This window comes from Oryctolagus cuniculus, chromosome 6 (genome assembly GCF_051225735.1).
Source record: "Oryctolagus cuniculus isolate XC-2025 breed Fujian yellow rabbit chromosome 6, ASM5122573v1, whole genome shotgun sequence".
Lineage (NCBI taxonomy): Eukaryota > Metazoa > Chordata > Mammalia > Lagomorpha > Leporidae > Oryctolagus > Oryctolagus cuniculus.
This window is the reverse complement of record NC_142872.1, coordinates 2,629,159-2,647,452: the sequence shown is the minus strand read 5'-3', so window position 1 is coordinate 2,647,452 and position 18,294 is coordinate 2,629,159. Positions and strand designations below refer to the sequence as shown.

Sequence of the window (18,294 nt, the reverse complement as noted above, 5' to 3'; positions counted from 1 at the left end):
CAGATAATAATAGATTTTCTAGGCTGGCGCCGTGGCTCACTAGGCTAATCCTCCGCCTTGCGGCGCCGGCACACCGGGTTCTAGTCCCGGTCAGGGCGCCGGATTCTGTCCTGGTTGCCCCTCTTCCAGGCCAGCTCTCTGCTGTGGCCCGGGAGTGCAGTGGAGGATGGCCCTAGTGCTTGGGCCCTGCACCCCATGGGAGACCAGGAGAAGCACCTGGCTCCTGCCATCGGATCAGCGCGGTGCACCGGCCGCAGTGCGCTGGCCGCAGCGGCCATTCGAGAGTGAACCAACAGCAAAGGAAGACCTTTCTCTCTGTCTCTCTCTCTCTCACTGTCCACTCTGCCTGTCAAAAAAAAAAATAAGAAAAAAGAAATAATAGTTTTGCTATAACAACAGATACAATGCAGAAAAAAATATGGAGAAGGAACTTTATACTTCTATATGCCGCCATTCCTAGGCAATAAATCTTGAAAATCCAAAAAACATGAGTTTTGAACACAAACAAGTAAAATTTTAAAACAACTTTTAAAAGCTAAAAAAAGAAAAACTAAGATGTAATAAAGATAAAAGTGTACCATGACCAGCTCAGTGGTCAGCAGGGGCTGCTGGGGAGGGAGGGAGGGTGGTGGACATAGTCCATATCTCCACTGTGCTGGTGGTTACATCACTGTCAGTGTTTATACAAACTTACCACACAGTGTATGTAAAGTGGTAAATTATATCTCTATAAACCTGCATTGTAAGTTAAATATCTTGAAAGAATTCATCTGTCCTTTCTGTAAATAGGTTTAAAGTTATGAAATGAATGATATTCTGGAAAAATGAAATAACCAAACCTGACTCGGGAAGATGTTCAGATTGTAACTCTATGCAAAAAGTCTCACCCATGGGGCCAGCGCTGTGGCATAGCAGGTAAAGTCATTGCCTGCAGGGCCAGCATCCCACATGGATGTCGGTTCAAATCCCGGCTGCTCCACTTCCAATCCAGCTCTCTTCTATGGCCTGGGAAAGCAGTTGAAGATGGCCCAAGTGCTTGGGCCCCTACACCTGCATGGGAGACCTAGAAGAGGCTCCTGGCTCCTGGCTTCAGATTGGTGTAGCTCTGGCCATTGTGGCCACCTGGGGAATAAATCAGCAGGTCGAAGACCTCCTCTCCCTCTCCCTCCTCTCTGCCTTTCAAAGATATAAATCTTAAAAACAAAACAAAACAAAAAAAAAAAACAAAACAAGCTTCATCCTGTGAAATTAGCCAGCTGGATAGCCAACCTCCATTCCACTCCTGGAAGCTACGCAAATGTAACTGCAGTGACCAGGACACAGTTCAGCTCCTCCTCACCAAGCCGACTGCTGAAGGGCCACCGGGCTCACTCACAGAATTCCCTTCAGTACTTAATGCTCTTCATCTGGCTGTTGTCTGTTTGTGATTAAGACTTGCTGGCACTTGAAAATGTTGACATGCTCACTTCCTTGAACAGCAAGGAACTGGAGAACAGCATTTAGCACCAGCCTCATTTTATACACAATGAAGCAAACACTAGGTTTCCGTACCTAACTCAAATGCTCACATCCAGTGCCTGGCTGAGGTGGCACTGACAGAACCAACCTCTCAGCAGCAGCCTGAGCAGAACCCTGGATCAACAACAGTGCCATCCTCACTGTCTCCTCTCCAGCTACAAGCCCTCCACCATCCCTGAGGGTCAGGATGGCCTCAGCCCTCCCCTTCATGCAAAGTGCCAGGGAATCATTTTCCAGGTGGCTGATGTGGAAACCAACCACACCCAGCCCTGCCCTTTCCTACCACAGACGAGAAGGAAGGCCATCCTAGAGACAGAAACCCAGAGCTGGAGATGAAGTGATTAGCAAAGAGGGGAGCAACGCTATGAAAAGCCCGTGGCTGGCAGTCACAGCAGGGTGCCTCTGTCCATCTAAGGCCAGGCAAGATATCAACATTCAGATATCTATTTTCCACCCCTGTGGTCAGTGTCTTAAAGAGGCTGTGGTTGGTAAAGGGAGATGGACGCCACAGGTTACGACAGCACATCTAGAGTTACAGGTGGAGATAAAGCCACAGCAGATGTTAGCAGGGTGGTACCCAGAAGTGCAGCTCCCCACAGTCTAGGCATGGGGGCCTCAAAAGCCAGCACATCCAGGAGAGTGTCAGTCAGCCTTAGGTTGGAGAGCAGGATGGAGGGCAGGGGGATGGAGAGCAGGACGGAGGGCAGGGGTGATGGAGAGGAGGACAGAGGGCAGGGGGGTGGGTTGGAGAACAGGATGGAGGGCAGGGGGTAGAGAGCAGGACAGAGGGCAGGGGTGATGGAGAGGAGGACAGAGGGCAGGGGGATGGAGATCAGCATGGGGGCAGAGGGATGGAGAGCAGGACAGAGGGCGGGGGTGGAGAGGAGGACAGAGGGCAGGGGGATGGAGAGCAGGACAGAGGGCAGGGGGTGGAGAGCAGGACAGAGGGCAGGGGGTGGAAAGGAGGATGGAGGGCAGGGGGTGGAGAGGAGGAGGGAGGGCAGGGGGTGGAGAGCAGGACAGAGGGCAAGGGGGGTGGAGAGGAGAAGGGAGGGCAGGGGGATGGAGAGGAGGGAGGGCAGGGGGGTGGAGAACAGGGTGGAGGGAAGAAAGGAGGCGAGGGGGAGACTGTGCAGTGGAACAGCAGCACGTGCCAGTGCCCTGAGGTGAGGCTGGAAGAGCATGAACTGCAAGCAAAGGCCTGGCAACACTGCACGAGGTGGGGTGGGGAACGGTTCGGAGAGGTGTGCAGGAGCAAGTGCTGGCGGCACTGCACACCCTGGTGCGGAGTCTGCGTGGAGAGCACAGAGTGGCGTCAAGGAAGGAAAAGGCATGACTGGACCTGGGTGTTCCACAGATCACTCTGCCACTCTAGAGGAACAGGTTGGAAGTGTGGTGTGTGCAGACAACCAAAAACAAAAATCCTTCATTCCCGCTTCTCACGCCCACCTGCTTTACAGAAGTAAGAAACAAAACAGGCACATGTGGGGTCTGCTTCTCTGGTTCAGGCAGCCGCCATCTAAGCTGCCGCCAACTCACCGAAAGGATCCCCAAAGAGGCCATCCTGCCTGAGGGACAGAGACCGTGGACTCGAACCTTGGAGAAGACCAATGGCCTCTTACCTTGTCACGCCTGGGCTTGCCTTCCTGCACTTCTTCCGGCTCCTTCCCAGGCAGCTAGATGGAAACAGGGGAAAGAGAGCTTGTTGCTGCCCCCCAGATTGTCCCACCCCCTTCTCCAGCTTCACCGACTGCTGCCGTCGAGCGCACAGCTTCCTTCTGCCAAGCGTCTCTTTTCTGCCCGTCAACAGGCACAGACACAGAACACATCTCAGAACTCGACTGGAGACCAGGCTTACGCTGTCCTGGACAACATGCCTACATTCTAACCACCGAGTCCCTGTCTGTATTTAATCACAGGTGGCTCCGGATGAGGATTGATCCTAATCAGCAAACTCCCTGGCTCTCCAGAAAAGGTAAGAGGTCCAGAAGAGCAACCCGGGAGGCTCAGCTTCTCCGCCGACCCCAGCAGCAGCAGCAGCGTGTGTGCCCTCAGCCCGGGCAGCGGAGCCACAGCAAGCACCTCTGGAGCCTGCTGAAGAAGCCATCATTACCCACTCCTGGGGAAGCTGACCTTTGGCATGTCACTCCTGTCATTGTTATTATCTTTGTGATACTTAAGCAAACACTAAATGATGAAATTAACTCAGAGCAACCGGGTGATTTGCACGGTTAACACAGCAGATAGAAAGACCAAAGCATGTGATTCAAAAGTTATGAGAAGAGGGGCCGGCACTGTGGTGTAGCAGGTAAGGCAGCTGCCTGCAACACCAGTATCCCATGTGCACACCAGTTGTTGTCCCAGCTGCTCCACTTGCGATCCAGCTCCCTGCTGATGTGCCTGGAAAGCAGCTGAAGATGGTTCAAGTGTTTGAGTCCCTGTACCCATGTGGGAGACCCAGATGAAGCTCCTGGCTCCTGGCTTCAGGCTGGCCCAGCCCTGGTGGCTGAGGTCATCTGGAGAGTTAACCAGGAGATAGAAGATTCTCTGTGTCTCTCCCTCTCTCTCTGTACCTCTGACTTTCAAATAAAATAAATAAATCTTTTTAAAAAATTTATGAGTAGAAATAAATGTCATATTAGAAAATAATATTATCAGTACAATGGCACAAGTCTATTAAGACGAATTAAGGAAAAAGGGAAGAGGACTAAAAATAAAATGAAAACAGATAATTTAGAATTCAGATCTACAGACATGAGACAAATATGAAAATGTATATATAATAAACATGACAGCTTAAAATGAATAATATCCTGGGGGAAAATATGTAAATATTGATACATGAATACTCTCAATAATTCAAAAAAATCCTACCTCACATGGTTGCATATATAATTTTACCAAATTTCAAGTGACACCTAGTCCCTAGAAAAATGCAAAATAATGCCAAATTCCTTAAATGAGATTCATATATTTTCATTCCAAAATCAAATAAATACAGAGAAAAAAATCACAGGCCCAATTCACCCAGGAAAATGAATGCAATAATCACCAACAACACATGAATTAATTAAATCTAAAAGTACAGTAAATATAATACACATAACAATTAAGTGGTTTTTCTCCCAGAAACTTCAGGATAGATCATAAGGGGAAAAATCCTGTTAACATAATTAATGACCTTAGAAATCTATGAAGACAGGCAAGAGTTTATTTCAGTAGTTTGAAAACTTAATTTGATAATATTTAGCCCCATTAATAAAAATTCTTATAAAACTTGTTATAAAATATATTTTGATAAAGGCAATATACCAAAAATTATATAACAAAGTTAATGGAAAAATTTTAGAGAAAAATCCATTAAAGTTAGTTGCAAGCAAGGAAACCTAAGAATACTGACATTCTTAAACATAATAATAATATAAATAAGAAAAAAGCATGAGAACTGAAAGAAATGACAAAAGATAGAAAATTATTTAATTTTGTAGATGATATATTAACTAAAACACAGTAGAATTAACCATTAAAGGCCGGCGCCATGGCTCAATAGGCTAATCCTACGCCTGCGGTGCTGGCACACCAGGTTCTAGTCCCAGTCGGAGCGCCAGATTCTGTCCGGGTCGCTCCTCTTCCTGTCCAGCTCTCTGCTGTGGCCAGGGAGTGCAGTGGAAGATGGCCCAAGTCCTTGGGCCCTGCACCTGCATGGGAGACCAGGAGAAGCACCTGGCTCCTGGCTTCGGATCAGCGTGGTGCGCTGGCCGCAGTGCGCTGGCTGCAGTGGCCATTGGAGGGTGAACTAACAGAAAAAGGAAGACCTTCCTCTCTGTCTCTCTCTCTCACTGTCCACTAAGCCTGTCAAAAAAAAAAGAATTAACCATTAAAAGAAATGACAAATTCAGCAAGGCTGGTAGAGAGTACAATTATCTTACAACTTTCAATAATATTCTAGCAAAAGCAGACTGGGGGGGGGAGCATAGATTTGTTGCTGTGTATACTATCTATGCAAGAACAACCAAAACCTTAAAGCCCCAACAGAACACGCCGAAGGTGTGGGTAAACACAGTCCCAGACCACTGTGTGACTGGACTAATAGATCTGCAGACACAGCACATAGACTTTGAATTAAACTCATCAGAAGTGGAACTTTCCGTAAAATCTGTTTACAGTTTTACGCGAACACGAGAGGATAAAGTCCTCAGAGAGCTGCATCAGTGTTGAGATAAAGATTCATCACCCAGCAGTGCCTCATGGAGAGCAGTGGAAAGCACTCTGCCTGGCGTTTACAGTGTGATTCCCAGCCACGCCCTCCTCCCCCCGCCTCTGCAGCACCCCCACTCACACATCTGCTGGAGCCCCCCAATGCCGGCCGAAGCCGAGAAAGGCAGGGGACGTCCTGGGAATAATGTGTGAGTTCACTGTGTAAGCCACACGGGGGTCTCTTCACAGCAGAGGTGACCTTGACAAGTTTTAACTCTCTCAGCTTTAATGATCTCAGCTCTGTAATTTCTATGTTCTTAAAGGTACAACAAAGCATTAAGTACAGTGCTTCTTCAGGGGCCTGTCCTTTCTAAAATCTGCTCCCACAGCCACTTCCCCTGGATGCTTCATTTGTTTTCTCTAAGCCAAGACCATAGCTTCACGCAGCTTTCCACAAATGACAGTCACCCTACCAGCAGAGAAACACCAATCACCACAGCACGTGATTTAACTCAGCTCTGATCACAGCGGCGTCGCTTCTCCACTGACTCTCGAGTCATCCTCACTCTAAACTCCCATGGCCCTTCTCCACCCACTGCCCTCCAGGCTCCTTAAGAAACAGAAACTGAAAACCCAGAGGACAAAGTCGGGGACAGCAGTGCTGGCAGCACGGGCGGCAGGGTGTGGTTCATCTGTCCCCTGACAACACCTGTTCAGTGGGCTTGGGTGAGCAGTAAAGTCTACAGTGAAGGGAGAACTGGCCCAGTAGAGCAAGTGGCATTAGGTGATGCGAGGAGGACAGAAATTGGAGTGGGAGCACTCAGAAGAACCAGCTATGGGGCGTGGAGTGGGCAACTGGCAGTCCTGCCCTGCCCTCTGCCCTCCCCACACCACTGCACACCATGCTCACACCTGGCCCAGGGGCTGTCTCTAAGGTTCCTGTTTCTGGAAGCAAACCCCACACATCTACCCTGCTGCAGCAATGGCAGCATCCCCCCAAAACCCAGGATGAGATCCCAGTGCCACTGGCTGTACTGGAAATGGGGCCTGCAGGGGATGAGTCTTGAGTGAGGCTTCTATGGCAGGGTTTCCCCGGGGTAGGAACTGCTTGACTGTAAACCTGAGTTCTGTCGCACGTGAGCCCTCCCATCCCTTCTCTCTCTGCCACGTTACGATGCAGCAAGACCTGGCTCCGTGCTCTTGGGCTTCCAATCCTCCAGCCTGAGAACTAAATCTATCTTCTTTATAAATTACCCAGTCCAGGATAGCTGAAGCAGCAAGTAGACCAGGGCCTTGTCACTCTGTCTCTGCACCGCCCCTCACACCTCCACCTGGGCTGCAAGCCCTCCTCTGCTGCCTGCTGTCTGCAGGACTCACCATGGTGCGAGTGTACTGTTCATGGGGTGGTTACCCTTCCTGCTGGAACAAGCTCCACGGGGTGGAATTCTGCCACCTGTTCTCACGGGCACTTGCCGTGCATGTTAATGCACGGCCTTCTAAATGATGATTCCTGAGAGTGACTCAGGGAAGCAATGCTGAAAACGGATTGGTTACACAGCAGCTGGCATGGACTAGTCACCTGCTGTCTCCCCTGACATCTAGCCACTGGTCCACTTATTCCTCACAATCACCCCCAGGCTCCATCAACCTTGTTCTGTCTTTGGACACGGGGCAGTGAGGCAGGTTTATGGAGGTGCAGGGACAGGGCCCAGTACAAGCCCTGAGCCATCTCCCCAGACACCACTTCTGCTGCGGGCAGCACCGTGGTAAACGTGTGTGTTCAGAAAGGATGCCATCAGCCCGTGACATAGAGAAGGCAGGTGCAAAACGCCAGTGCTGGACAGCCAGGGGCAGCATCCACCACGAGTGGAACTGCAAGGCACGCAGCAAGGCCCCAGGAAGTCAGGCCTATGGCCGCCTGGCCACATGGGCACCAGACCCAGACCCTGGGTCCAGACGTTTATTACTCTGTTCACACGCAGTCTTGATTCTAACGGAAGGAGATGGACACTAAAGCACGAACAGCCAACAGACAAGGGCAGTGGGTACCTGAGCTCGTGCAGAGACTTACAGATGGCTTTTCCGGCCTCCCGAGTTCTTAGCTGAACCGTCCACAGAGGCAGGCCCCAAGAGTTGTCAACACACACACAAGGTGTCTGTGAGGTGAAGGGTGCTGACCAGCCTGGCTGTGGGAGTCACGTCCACAGTGGACAGGTGCACCTCACTTCACACTGCATACCTCCAGCACGTACAGCTTTCATCTGTCAATCATGCCTCAATAAAGCCAGAGACAAAGCCGTCCACCACCTTTCCCTCCAAGCCGCGCTGCTGACCTGGCTTCCCAAGTTCAGCAGACACAGCGTGCTCAGCAGAGGTCGCCTCCTATGACCAGCTGCCGCGCGTATCCTGACGCAGTGTGTTACCAAGTGGTGCCGTCTTTTTCCCAGCTCACAGTAACAGGATCACAGTATCAACCACCTCACACAGCAGCTGCAGGAAAACCAGGGAAGCTGTCCTGGGAGGATGGCAGCTGCCACAGCTGGCAGCCATGCGCACCAGCACAAGCAGACAGCTCTGGGGCCCCCGACACTGCTGCCCTAGAGAAGGGTCGGGGCAGAGTGGGGAAGACCCTGGACTGCGCTGGGCTCCATCACACATGCCAACCATAGGACCCCTCCTCCTAGTCCTGGCTGCCTGGATTCCAAAATGGAACTGAACCCCAGGCACAGGCTCCTCCAGGGTTGCCATGTAGGAGAGAGAGGGCTGGGAGGCAGAACAAGGAGGGGTCTTTGCTGATTTCAGCAAACCCAGGCACTTCATCCCTGACTACAAATGCCTACAGCCTCTGCGCTGTCATTTTGTGAGTTGAGGGGGAGGACTGTGGCTGCCTCCAGAGAGGTGACAGGCAGAAGGCAAAGGCCTAAAACCCAGTGCAACTAAAGAGTGAGAGCCCCCAACCTCAGCATGGCAAAGCACATCACCATGTCCCTGCTCGGGGACGTCAGTGAGAGTGCATGCGCGTCAGAGCAGGCAGAGAGCACTCTCCAGGGGCCCCCTCTCTGCACACAGCAGCAGTGGCAGGGACTGCAAAGGACATGAAGGCTCCATAAGGCAGACGCACATGGACCGTGGTGCCGACAGAGCTGTTCCACGCATGAACGTCTGGACCACCCACAAAAACCCTGAAAGAACACTGCAAAGACCAGTGCTGGCAGCAGCAGGAAGACGCAGGCATGGACCACAGCGTTCCAGAGTGCAGACTGAGACAAGCAAACACGACTGAAAGTGGGCTCTGGAGCAAGGGACCCGCTGGCTGAGGCACGAGACGTGCATGGAGGCATCAGCAGTGGTCAGGTTGAGAGGACTGCAACGTCCACACCATGTGTTCATGGCAGAAAGGGCAGAAAGCTGCACCTGGCTGATAAAGCTGAGCTGCAGAGAGGCCAGGCTCTCCACAGCAGCACCTGAGACTCCCTGTTGGACACAGGAAACTGAGTTAGAGTCTGGTGCTAAGAAAGATGGCAGACAAAGCCCTAGGGGTAAGAGGACAAGAAGGGAGGGACTGGGGCCTGCGCTGTGGCATAGCGGGTAAAGCCACATCCCATAATGGGTGCCAGTTCCAGTCGTGGCTGCTCCACTTCCAATCCAACCCCCTGATAACACTCCGGGAAAACAACAGAGGATGGCCCAACTGCTTGGGCCCCTGAATCCACGTGGGAGACCCAAAAGAAGCTCCTGTCTCCTGGCTTTGGTCTGGCCCAGCCCTGGCTGTTGCAGCCATCTGGGGAGTGAACCAGCTGGGTGGAAGGTCTCTCTTCTCTCTCTCTCTCTCTTAATGAATAAATAAATAGGGAGTGTTTAAAACAGGGTCCCGGAACCTTGAAATCAACACAAGTATGGGGTGGCTGTTGTGGTACAATGGGTTAAGCCTCCGCTTGTGATGCCAGCATCCGATTATCAGACTGCCTCATTCAAATCCCAGAGGCTCTGCTTCCAATCCAGCTCCCTGCTAATGTGCCTGGAAAACAGCCAATGATGGTTCAAGTTTTTGAGTCTCCACCACCCATGTAGAAGACCTGGATGGAGCTCCTGGCTCCTGGCTTCAGCCTGGCCCATCCCAGGCTGCTGTAGCCATTTGGGAAGTGAATCAGTGGGTGGAAGATAGAGCTTGCTCACTCTCTTTCTCTCTCTCTCATTAATAAATAGTTTATATAAAAAAATCTAACATAAGTCAGGCTAGTGGAGAGTGAATGTCCCCACTGGAGCACAGGCACATGAGCAGGGTCTCGCCCTGAGCAGATCTGTGTGGCCTGGGAGGAGTGAGCAGATGGGCACAGAAGGCTGCAGAGCCAATAATCTAAGACTCAGCAAAAGGTCGGAACAGCATTCGTCCTGTTCTATAGCTTATAAAGCCGAGGAAGAATGCAGGCCTAAAAAGCACTGGTTACACTCATTTCAGTGCATATTTGGGGATGCATCCTTTTCAAGACCCTGACTGCTCGCCTTCACACTGACCCCCATGCAGCTGATGGTTTGGAAGTGAGCCCTACACCCAGTGAGAAAAAAACGGGCAGAGAGATTCAGGAGACCATAGCCCAGGGTTTCTGGATAGAGGGCAGCACACATAGTCAAACTGAATTTCAGATAAACCAGGAGTAGCTTTCTGGTGTAAAGATGGCCCATGCAATGACGCACAGCGTGAGACACACAGAGACACAGCCACAGTGGCCACCCTCCAGCCTCAAAGTCAGGGCACTGTCTCCACGCTCAGCCTTCCTGAAGCTCGGCCTGCTCACCACCTGGACAGGCACCCACTCCCAGCCACGTCCTGGGCTCTGCCCAGAGTCACACTCACCGTTGCTCCCGCAGGAGGTAATTGCCCATCTTCTCCCAGGACCCAGCTGCTCAGCTGCTGTTCGGTTCACTAGGGGCTGTCCCGACCACAGCAACAGCGGCAAAGTGCGAGAGGCAGGACGCTGCCCTGACCACTGGCTTCTGCCTGCCAACCGCCAGCTGCCAGAGGGCGGGCACTGCAGAGGAGGCAGGAGCCACTCCAGGGGAGGGGACAGAAAGCTGTGTGTGCGCACGCATGTGCGTGTGTGTGAGAGCACACGCACAGGCAAGTGTGCACAGTGTGGGAGAATCAGGCTGAAGGTTTACAGAAGCGTTCGCTCTGCTCCCAAGTAAATTCCAGGATTGTGAGACCCAGCAGGCAGGGCTTGTCCCTCTTCTCAGAAGCCAGAGGCCCCAGGACACTGTGTTTTTCCAAACATTCCTTCTTAGGAAAAGAAGAACAAAAAAGCAAAAGGTCTTTCTGTGGTTGTGGCCACAAAGTCTGGTCCAGTGTGCCAGTCCTGAAATGCCAAAGAGTCCATGGAAAAGAAGGGAGAACAGGGAGACGAGACCCAAAAACTGCAGGGAGGGTGTGGAGCCCCCGAGAAAGCCCCGCTCTTGTCCCCACACCACAGGGATGCATGCAGCCCCGCTCTTGTCCCCACACCACAGGGATGCATGCAGCCCCGCTCTTGTCCCCACTCCACGGGGACGCATGCAGCCCTGCTCTTGTCCCCACACCACAGGAACGCATGCAGCCCCGCTCTTGTCCCCACTCCACGGGGACGCATGCAGCCCCACTCTTGTCCCCACTCCACGGGGACGCATGCAGCCCCGCTCTTGTCCCCACACCACAGGGATGCATGCAGCCCTGCTCTTGTCCCCACACCACAGACACATGCAGCCCTGCTCTTGTCCCCACACCACAGGGATGCATGCAGCCCCGCTCTTGTCCCCACACCACAGGGATGCATGCAGCCCCACTCTTGTCCCCACACCACAGGGACGCATGCAGCCCCGCTCTTGTCCCCACTCCACAGGGACACATGCAGCCCCGCTCTTGTCCCCACACCACAGGGATGCATGCAGCCCCGCTCTTGTCCCCACACCACAGGGATGCATGCAGCCCCACTCTTGTCCCCACTCCACGGGGACACATGCAGCCCCGCTCTTGTCCCCACTCCACAGGGACGCATGCAGCCCCGCTCTTGTCCCCACTCCACAGGGACGCATGCAGCCCCGCTCTTGTCCCCACACCACAGGGATGCATGCAGCCCCACTCTTGTCCCCACTCCACGGGGACACATGCAGCCCCGCTCTTGTCCCCACACCACAGACGCATGCAGCCCCGCTCTTGTCCCCACACCACAGGGACGCATGCAGCCCCGCTCTTGTCCCCACACCACAGGGATGCATGCAGCCCTGCTCTTGTCCCCACACCACGGGGACGCATGCAGCCCCACTCTTGTCCCCACTCCACAGGACGCATGCAGCCCCGCTCTTGTCCCCACACCACAGACGCATGCAGCCCCGCTCTTGTCCCCACACCACAGGGATGCATGCAGCCCTGCTCTTGTCCCCACACCACGGGGACGCATGCAGCCCCACTCTTGTCCCCACTCCACGGGGACGCATGCAGCCCCGCTCTTGTCCCCACACCACAGGGATGCATGCAGCCCCGCTCTTGTCCCCACACCACAGGGATGCATGCAGCCCCGCTCTTGTCCCCACTCCACGGGGACGCATGCAGCCCTGCTCTTGTCCCCACACCACAGGAACGCATGCAGCCCCGCTCTTGTCCCCACTCCACGGGGACGCATGCAGCCCCACTCTTGTCCCCACTCCACGGGGACGCATGCAGCCCCGCTCTTGTCCCCACACCACAGGGATGCATGCAGCCCTGCTCTTGTCCCCACTCCACGGGGACGCATGCAGCCCCGCTCTTGTCCCCACACCACAGGGATGCATGCAGCCCCACTCTTGTCCCCACTCCACGGGGACACATGCAGCCCCGCTCTTGTCCCCACTCCACAGGGACGCATGCAGCCCCGCTCTTGTCCCCACTCCACAGGGACACATGCAGCCCCGCTCTTGTCCCCACTCCACAGGGACGCATGCAGCCCCGCTCTTGTCCCCACACCACAGGGACGCATGCAGCCCCGCTCTTGTCCCCACTCCACAGGGACACATGCAGCCCCGCTCTTGTCCCCACACCACAGGGATGCATGCAGCCCCACTCTTGTCCCCACTCCACGGGGACACATGCAGCCCCGCTCTTGTCCCCACACCACAGACGCATGCAGCCCCGCTCTTGTCCCCACACCACAGACGCATGCAGCCCCGCTCTTGTCCCCACACCACAGGGATGCATGCAGCCCTGCTCTTGTCCCCACACCACGGGGACGCATGCAGCCCCACTCTTGTCCCCACACCACAGGAACGCATGCAGCCCCACTCTTGTCCCCACTCCATAGATGCATGCAGCCCCGCTCTTGTCCCCACTCCACGGGGATGCATGCAGCCCTGCTCTTGTCCCCACACCACGGGGACGCATGCAGCCCCACTCTTGTCCCCACTCCACGGGGACGCATGCAGCCCTGCTCTTGTCCCCACTCCACAGACACGCATGCAGCCCCGCTCTTGTCCCCACTCCACGGGGACGCATGCAGCCCCGCTCTTGTCCCCACACCACAGGGATGCATGCAGCCCCACTCTTGTCCCCACTCCACGGGGACGCATGCAGCCCTGCTCTTGTCCCCACTCCACAGGGACGCATGCAGCCCCACTCTTGTCCCCACACCACAGGGACGCATGCAGCCCCGCTCTTGTCCCCACACCACAGGGACGCATGCAGCCCCGCTCTTGTCCCCACACCACGGGGACGCATGCAGCCCTGCTCTTGTCCCCACTCCACAGACGCATGCAGCCTGAGGACCTGGCCCACCATCTGACTCAACTTCCTGTCTGCACCACCCACAGCCACCACAGCTGAAACTGGCCCTGCAGATAAGCTCAAAGACTGGTATCAGTGGCAGATCAGTAGCAGCTGACTGAGCCGTTGGCCTCAGGCAAGGAACAGCAGGCAGCTGGGTTTCTGCAGCCTTCAACCAACAGGAAGTCAACTTGCAGAATTCAGAGGCCAAGGCTCATCTATTCCAACTGGTATTCCCAAGGAGGACACCAGGACCCAGGAAGTTCAGGTGACTGCAAGCCACAGAGTGCGGGTGTTTTCCAGTCATCCCAAAGTTTGGAGTGATTGTTTTATTCATCGATCATACACATGATAAACAGATGTCAGAAGCAGGACTGCCACACACCCCTCTCAGATTTGGGGTCCCCATAATTCACACTCCAGCAAGACACTTCTCAAAGCTGCACAAACCTTTGCAAATCCTGCGGGGATGACATCAACTGCGGACTCTGGGGTCCACATGCTGCCTCTGGGTGGCATTGTCCTGCCACTGTGGGCAGCACCAAGGCCAGCAGGTGCTCCTGTGGTGTAGGAAATGCAGGTGCCCAGGATCTGCCTCAGACCTGCAGAACCGGGAACCCGGAGTGGAGTCCTCCTGGCCATGCTACTGTGAAGGCTATCCTCCTCTCAGCTGGTCGCTCACCACTAGACACGCCAGCACCACATGTGTGGTTCTGGGGGTTTGTGCAGGTGCCTCACACCAACTGCCCCTTATCTGTGGGAGGCATCTCTCCACAGGGAAGCTCTTTTGTTTGGGGTTTCCCTGGTCTATGGAGCAAGGAGTACAGGGTCCATCCTCTGACAGAGACATGTTGGTCACCAGGAACTGTCAACTCTCTCTGTGCTTATCTAATGCTCATATGCTTCGTGTACAAAGCCTAGACAAGTAAGCACTTACCCAGCACAGTACCCATGACCCAAAGCAGCCCCTTGTGTGTTCTGATGCATACCTTGACAGTCTGCCCTGGGGACATGTGCCAGCCCCACTGGTTTAACAACAGCCAGAAAGAGCATCCTCTGCACGTGTCTTCCCACACCATCAATGCCTTTCAAACATTGCTTTTACTTTGTTCTCCATCCTTATTAAGGTTTACTTAATGCACCAAAAAATGGAGCATAATTAATGTATACAACCTGACCAGTATGGACCTTTGCGTGCATTTCATATGACCAAGGGATGAGTCACTGCATCACCCATCACTACACGTGAGATCTGCCCTCTTAACAGATTATTAAGTGAACGTTGCCTTACTGTTAACTCGGACACTGTATCATGACAATCAACAGATGGAAAAGGCAACTGATTGGATGAGAGAAAATATAAACAATTGGGACAGTGCTGTGGCATAGCGGGTAAAGCTGCTGCCGGCAGTGCCAGCATCCTATATGGGCACAGGTTCAAGTCCCAGCTGCTCCACTTCTGATCCAGCTCTCTGTTTTAGCCTGGGAAAGTAGTAGAAGATGGCCCAAGTCCTTGGGGTCCTGTACCCATGTGGGAGACCTGGAAGAAGCTCCCGGCTCCTGCTGGGATCAGTCCAGCTCCAGCCATTACACCCATTTGGGGAGTGAACCAGAATACAGAAGACCTCTCTCTCTCTCTCTCTCTCTCTGTCTCTTTAACTCTACCTTTCTAATAAATTAATTAATCTTTTAAAAATATATAACTGATCACTTTCCAAAATACACAAGGAACTCACAGAACTACTAGCTTAATTAATTAGTTAATAACAGTTTAAAATGGGCAAAAGACATCTCAATCAAAAATGTGCAATTGTAAGGGCTTCCAAGATGGCAGAGTATGGGGGCAGCTTACTACTCTAATGTAGGAGAAGATAGTTTTAAAAAAGTGGAGAGAGCGCAGTCTCAGGGAAGAGTTAGGGAGAAAACCAGAGGAAAGCCTACACAAATTAGAGGGACACAGTGGACCTAGGTGGAGGGTGTAGACATACACAACTCAGGACCCCAGCAGCTGAGACCTTACACAACAGTGTTGGAGAATGAGGTTAGACCAGACTGCAGCAGCCCAAGCCACTGGCAATCAAGCTGCAGGAAGAGCCTAGAGGCAACCTGACTTGGATCCCATTGGGGGATAGTGTACCTGCCAAACTAGAGGAGCAAAAAATAAAAAGGAGGGGCACATTTCTCTCTCCCCCAATCACCTTGCAATGGCTTCCTGTAACAAGCCGATAGAGTGGGTGTCATTTTAGACATATGTAACAGCTGCATCAGCTTGTATCCATGCCCAAAAACCAGCCAAGACTCCTGACTCCAGAGGGGAGAACTAACAGGGGTCTGGGAGCTCATGACTGTGAGAGGCTTGTGTGCCGGGACTGTGAAAAAACTGAGGCTGTGTGGGAGGGCTCACAGTGTGGCTGGAACTTTGGGCAATCACTATGGGAGGCTCCACATGCTCAGGGCTCCCTGGTTACCTGGGGAGGGACATTGCTGGGGAATCTGAGCTTATACTGAGGACTTCACAGATCTTTTGTGTGGTCCTTGTGGTAGAGGGGACATATATTATACCCTCTAGGGCTAGCCCTCAGGCATTGGTCTCCTTTGAGGAGAGGAGCTCAGTGAACAGAAGAAACTTCCCCTCTGATAAAAAAGAAAAAAGAGATTTACCACATCAAACCTGGGAGTGTCACCTCAGACACACCTTTCACCCTGGAGAACTGAACAGAGCTCCCCGGACACACCCACCACACACCTCTAGATATTCACAAAAAGAAGACATTCCACTAATCCACTCAGACATAGTACAAAGATAAAAAGCCACCACAGTGAAAAAACAAAGGAGAAACCAACGAATATCTCCACAAATACCAAATAATAAACATACCAATTCAAGAAACAAAAGTAAGGAAGACAACATGACACCCCCAAAAGAACTCAATACTAGCTTGTGAAGATGATGAGATTGAAAAAATGCCAGAAATGGAATTCAAAAAATTGATCATAAGATTACATAGAAGTAATCAGAAGCAAATGCATGAGCTACTGAAAATTGATTTGAAACAATTTTCATGTCAATCATGACATGAAACAAAATTTCTCCGATGAAATTGAGATCTTAAAAAGAAATCAAAATGAAATGAATAATTCTACAGAACAAATAAAATTGCCATGGAAAGCCTTAACAACAGAATCGGTGAAGCAGAAGAAAGAATATCTGACCTGGAAGACAGAGCACAGGAAATTACAGTCAGACCAAAAACAAGAAGAGGAAATCAGAAAACTGAAAACACTGTAGGTAATCTAGAGGACACTATCCAATGACCCAACACATGGGTCCTAGGAGTTCCTGAAGGCATGGAAAAAGAGAGTGATTAGAAGGCCTTTTTAGTGAAATAATAACAGAAAACTTCCCTAATTTGGAGAAAGAAAGGGGCATCCAAGTACAGGAAGCACAAGAACTCCTAATAGACATGACCAGAAAAGATCTTCACCAAGACACATTGTAATAAAACTCATCACAGTAACCATAAAGAAAAGATTCTAAAATATACACAAGAGAAACACTAGATTACTTTCAGAGGATCTCCAAATAGATGCACAGTGGACTTATCAGAAACCCTACAGGCTAGGAGAGAATAGCAAGATATAGTCCAAGTTTTAAGAGGAAAAAAATTGTCAACTCAGAATACTGTATCCCATAAAATAAAGCTCTCACTTATAAATGAAGGTGAAATAAAGACTTTCCATAACAGAAACTCAAAGAATTTGTCACCACCCATCCAGCCCTGCAAAAGATACTTAAGAATGTGCTACACATAGAAACACAGAAATGTGGTCATCAATATGAAAGAAGGTGAAGGAAGAAAATCTTTTAGTAAAAGTACAAAAGAAATCCAAAGTAAAAAAAAAAAAATAGGAATATTTATGGAAAAATGGCAGGGCAAAGTTGTTACTCATCAAGTTAAAAGACACAGACTGGCTGATTGGATTAAAAAACAAAACCCATCTATTTGCTGCTTACAAGAAATACATCTCACCAACAAAGATGCATGCAGATGGAAAGTGAAAGGACAGAAAAAGATATTCCATGCCAACAGAAACCAAAAAAGAGCTGGCATAGCCATCTTAATATCAGACAAAATAGACTTTAACATAAAAACTGTTAAAAGAGACAAAGAAAGGCATTATGTAATGATGAAGGGGTGAGTTCAGCAGGAATATGTGACTATTATAAAGATATATACACCTAATTACAGGGCACCTGGCTATTTAAAAGAAACGTTACAGGACCTAAAGGGAGATATAGACTCTATTACAATAGTAATGGAGGACTTCAGTACCCCACTTTCAGCAATGGACAGATCAACCAGACAGAAAATCAGCAAGGAAACAGCAGAGTTAATCAACACTGTAGACCAAAAGACCTAACCGATATCTACAGAACTTTTCATCCTACACTTGCAGAATATACATTTTTCTCACCAGTGCTTAGAACTTTCTCTAGAATTGCCACATGCTAGGCCATAAAGCAAGTCTCAACAAATTCAAAAAAATCAAAATCATACCATGCATCCTCTCGGACCACAATGCAATGAAGCTGGAAATCAGCAACTTAGGAATTTCTAGAACATATGAAAACACATTGAGACTGAACAACATGCATCTGAATGAACAGTGGGTCACAGAAGAAATCAAAAGAGAGATCAAAAATAAAAGAAGATGACAATACAACATATCAAAACTTATGGGATACAGTAAAAGCAGTGTTAAGAGGAAAGTTTATAGCAATTGGTGCCTACATCAAGAAATTGGAAAGGCGC

General features: G+C 51.2%; 1 protein-coding gene across 1 annotated transcript in view; it reads right to left on the bottom strand.

Annotated features, from left to right (window-relative positions):
• The window catches only part of GCSAML (germinal center associated signaling and motility like), a gene marked incomplete at its 5' end in the record, with an annotated part of 40,682 nt that overhangs the window by 5,392 nt on the left and 16,996 nt on the right, over window positions 1-18,294 (bottom strand). Inside the window, one exon of the mRNA XM_089335751.1 lies at window positions 3,141-3,194. Coding sequence (XP_089191877.1) covers window positions 3,141-3,194 — 54 coding nt within the window. The remainder of the gene's footprint in view (window positions 1-3,140; window positions 3,195-18,294) is intronic.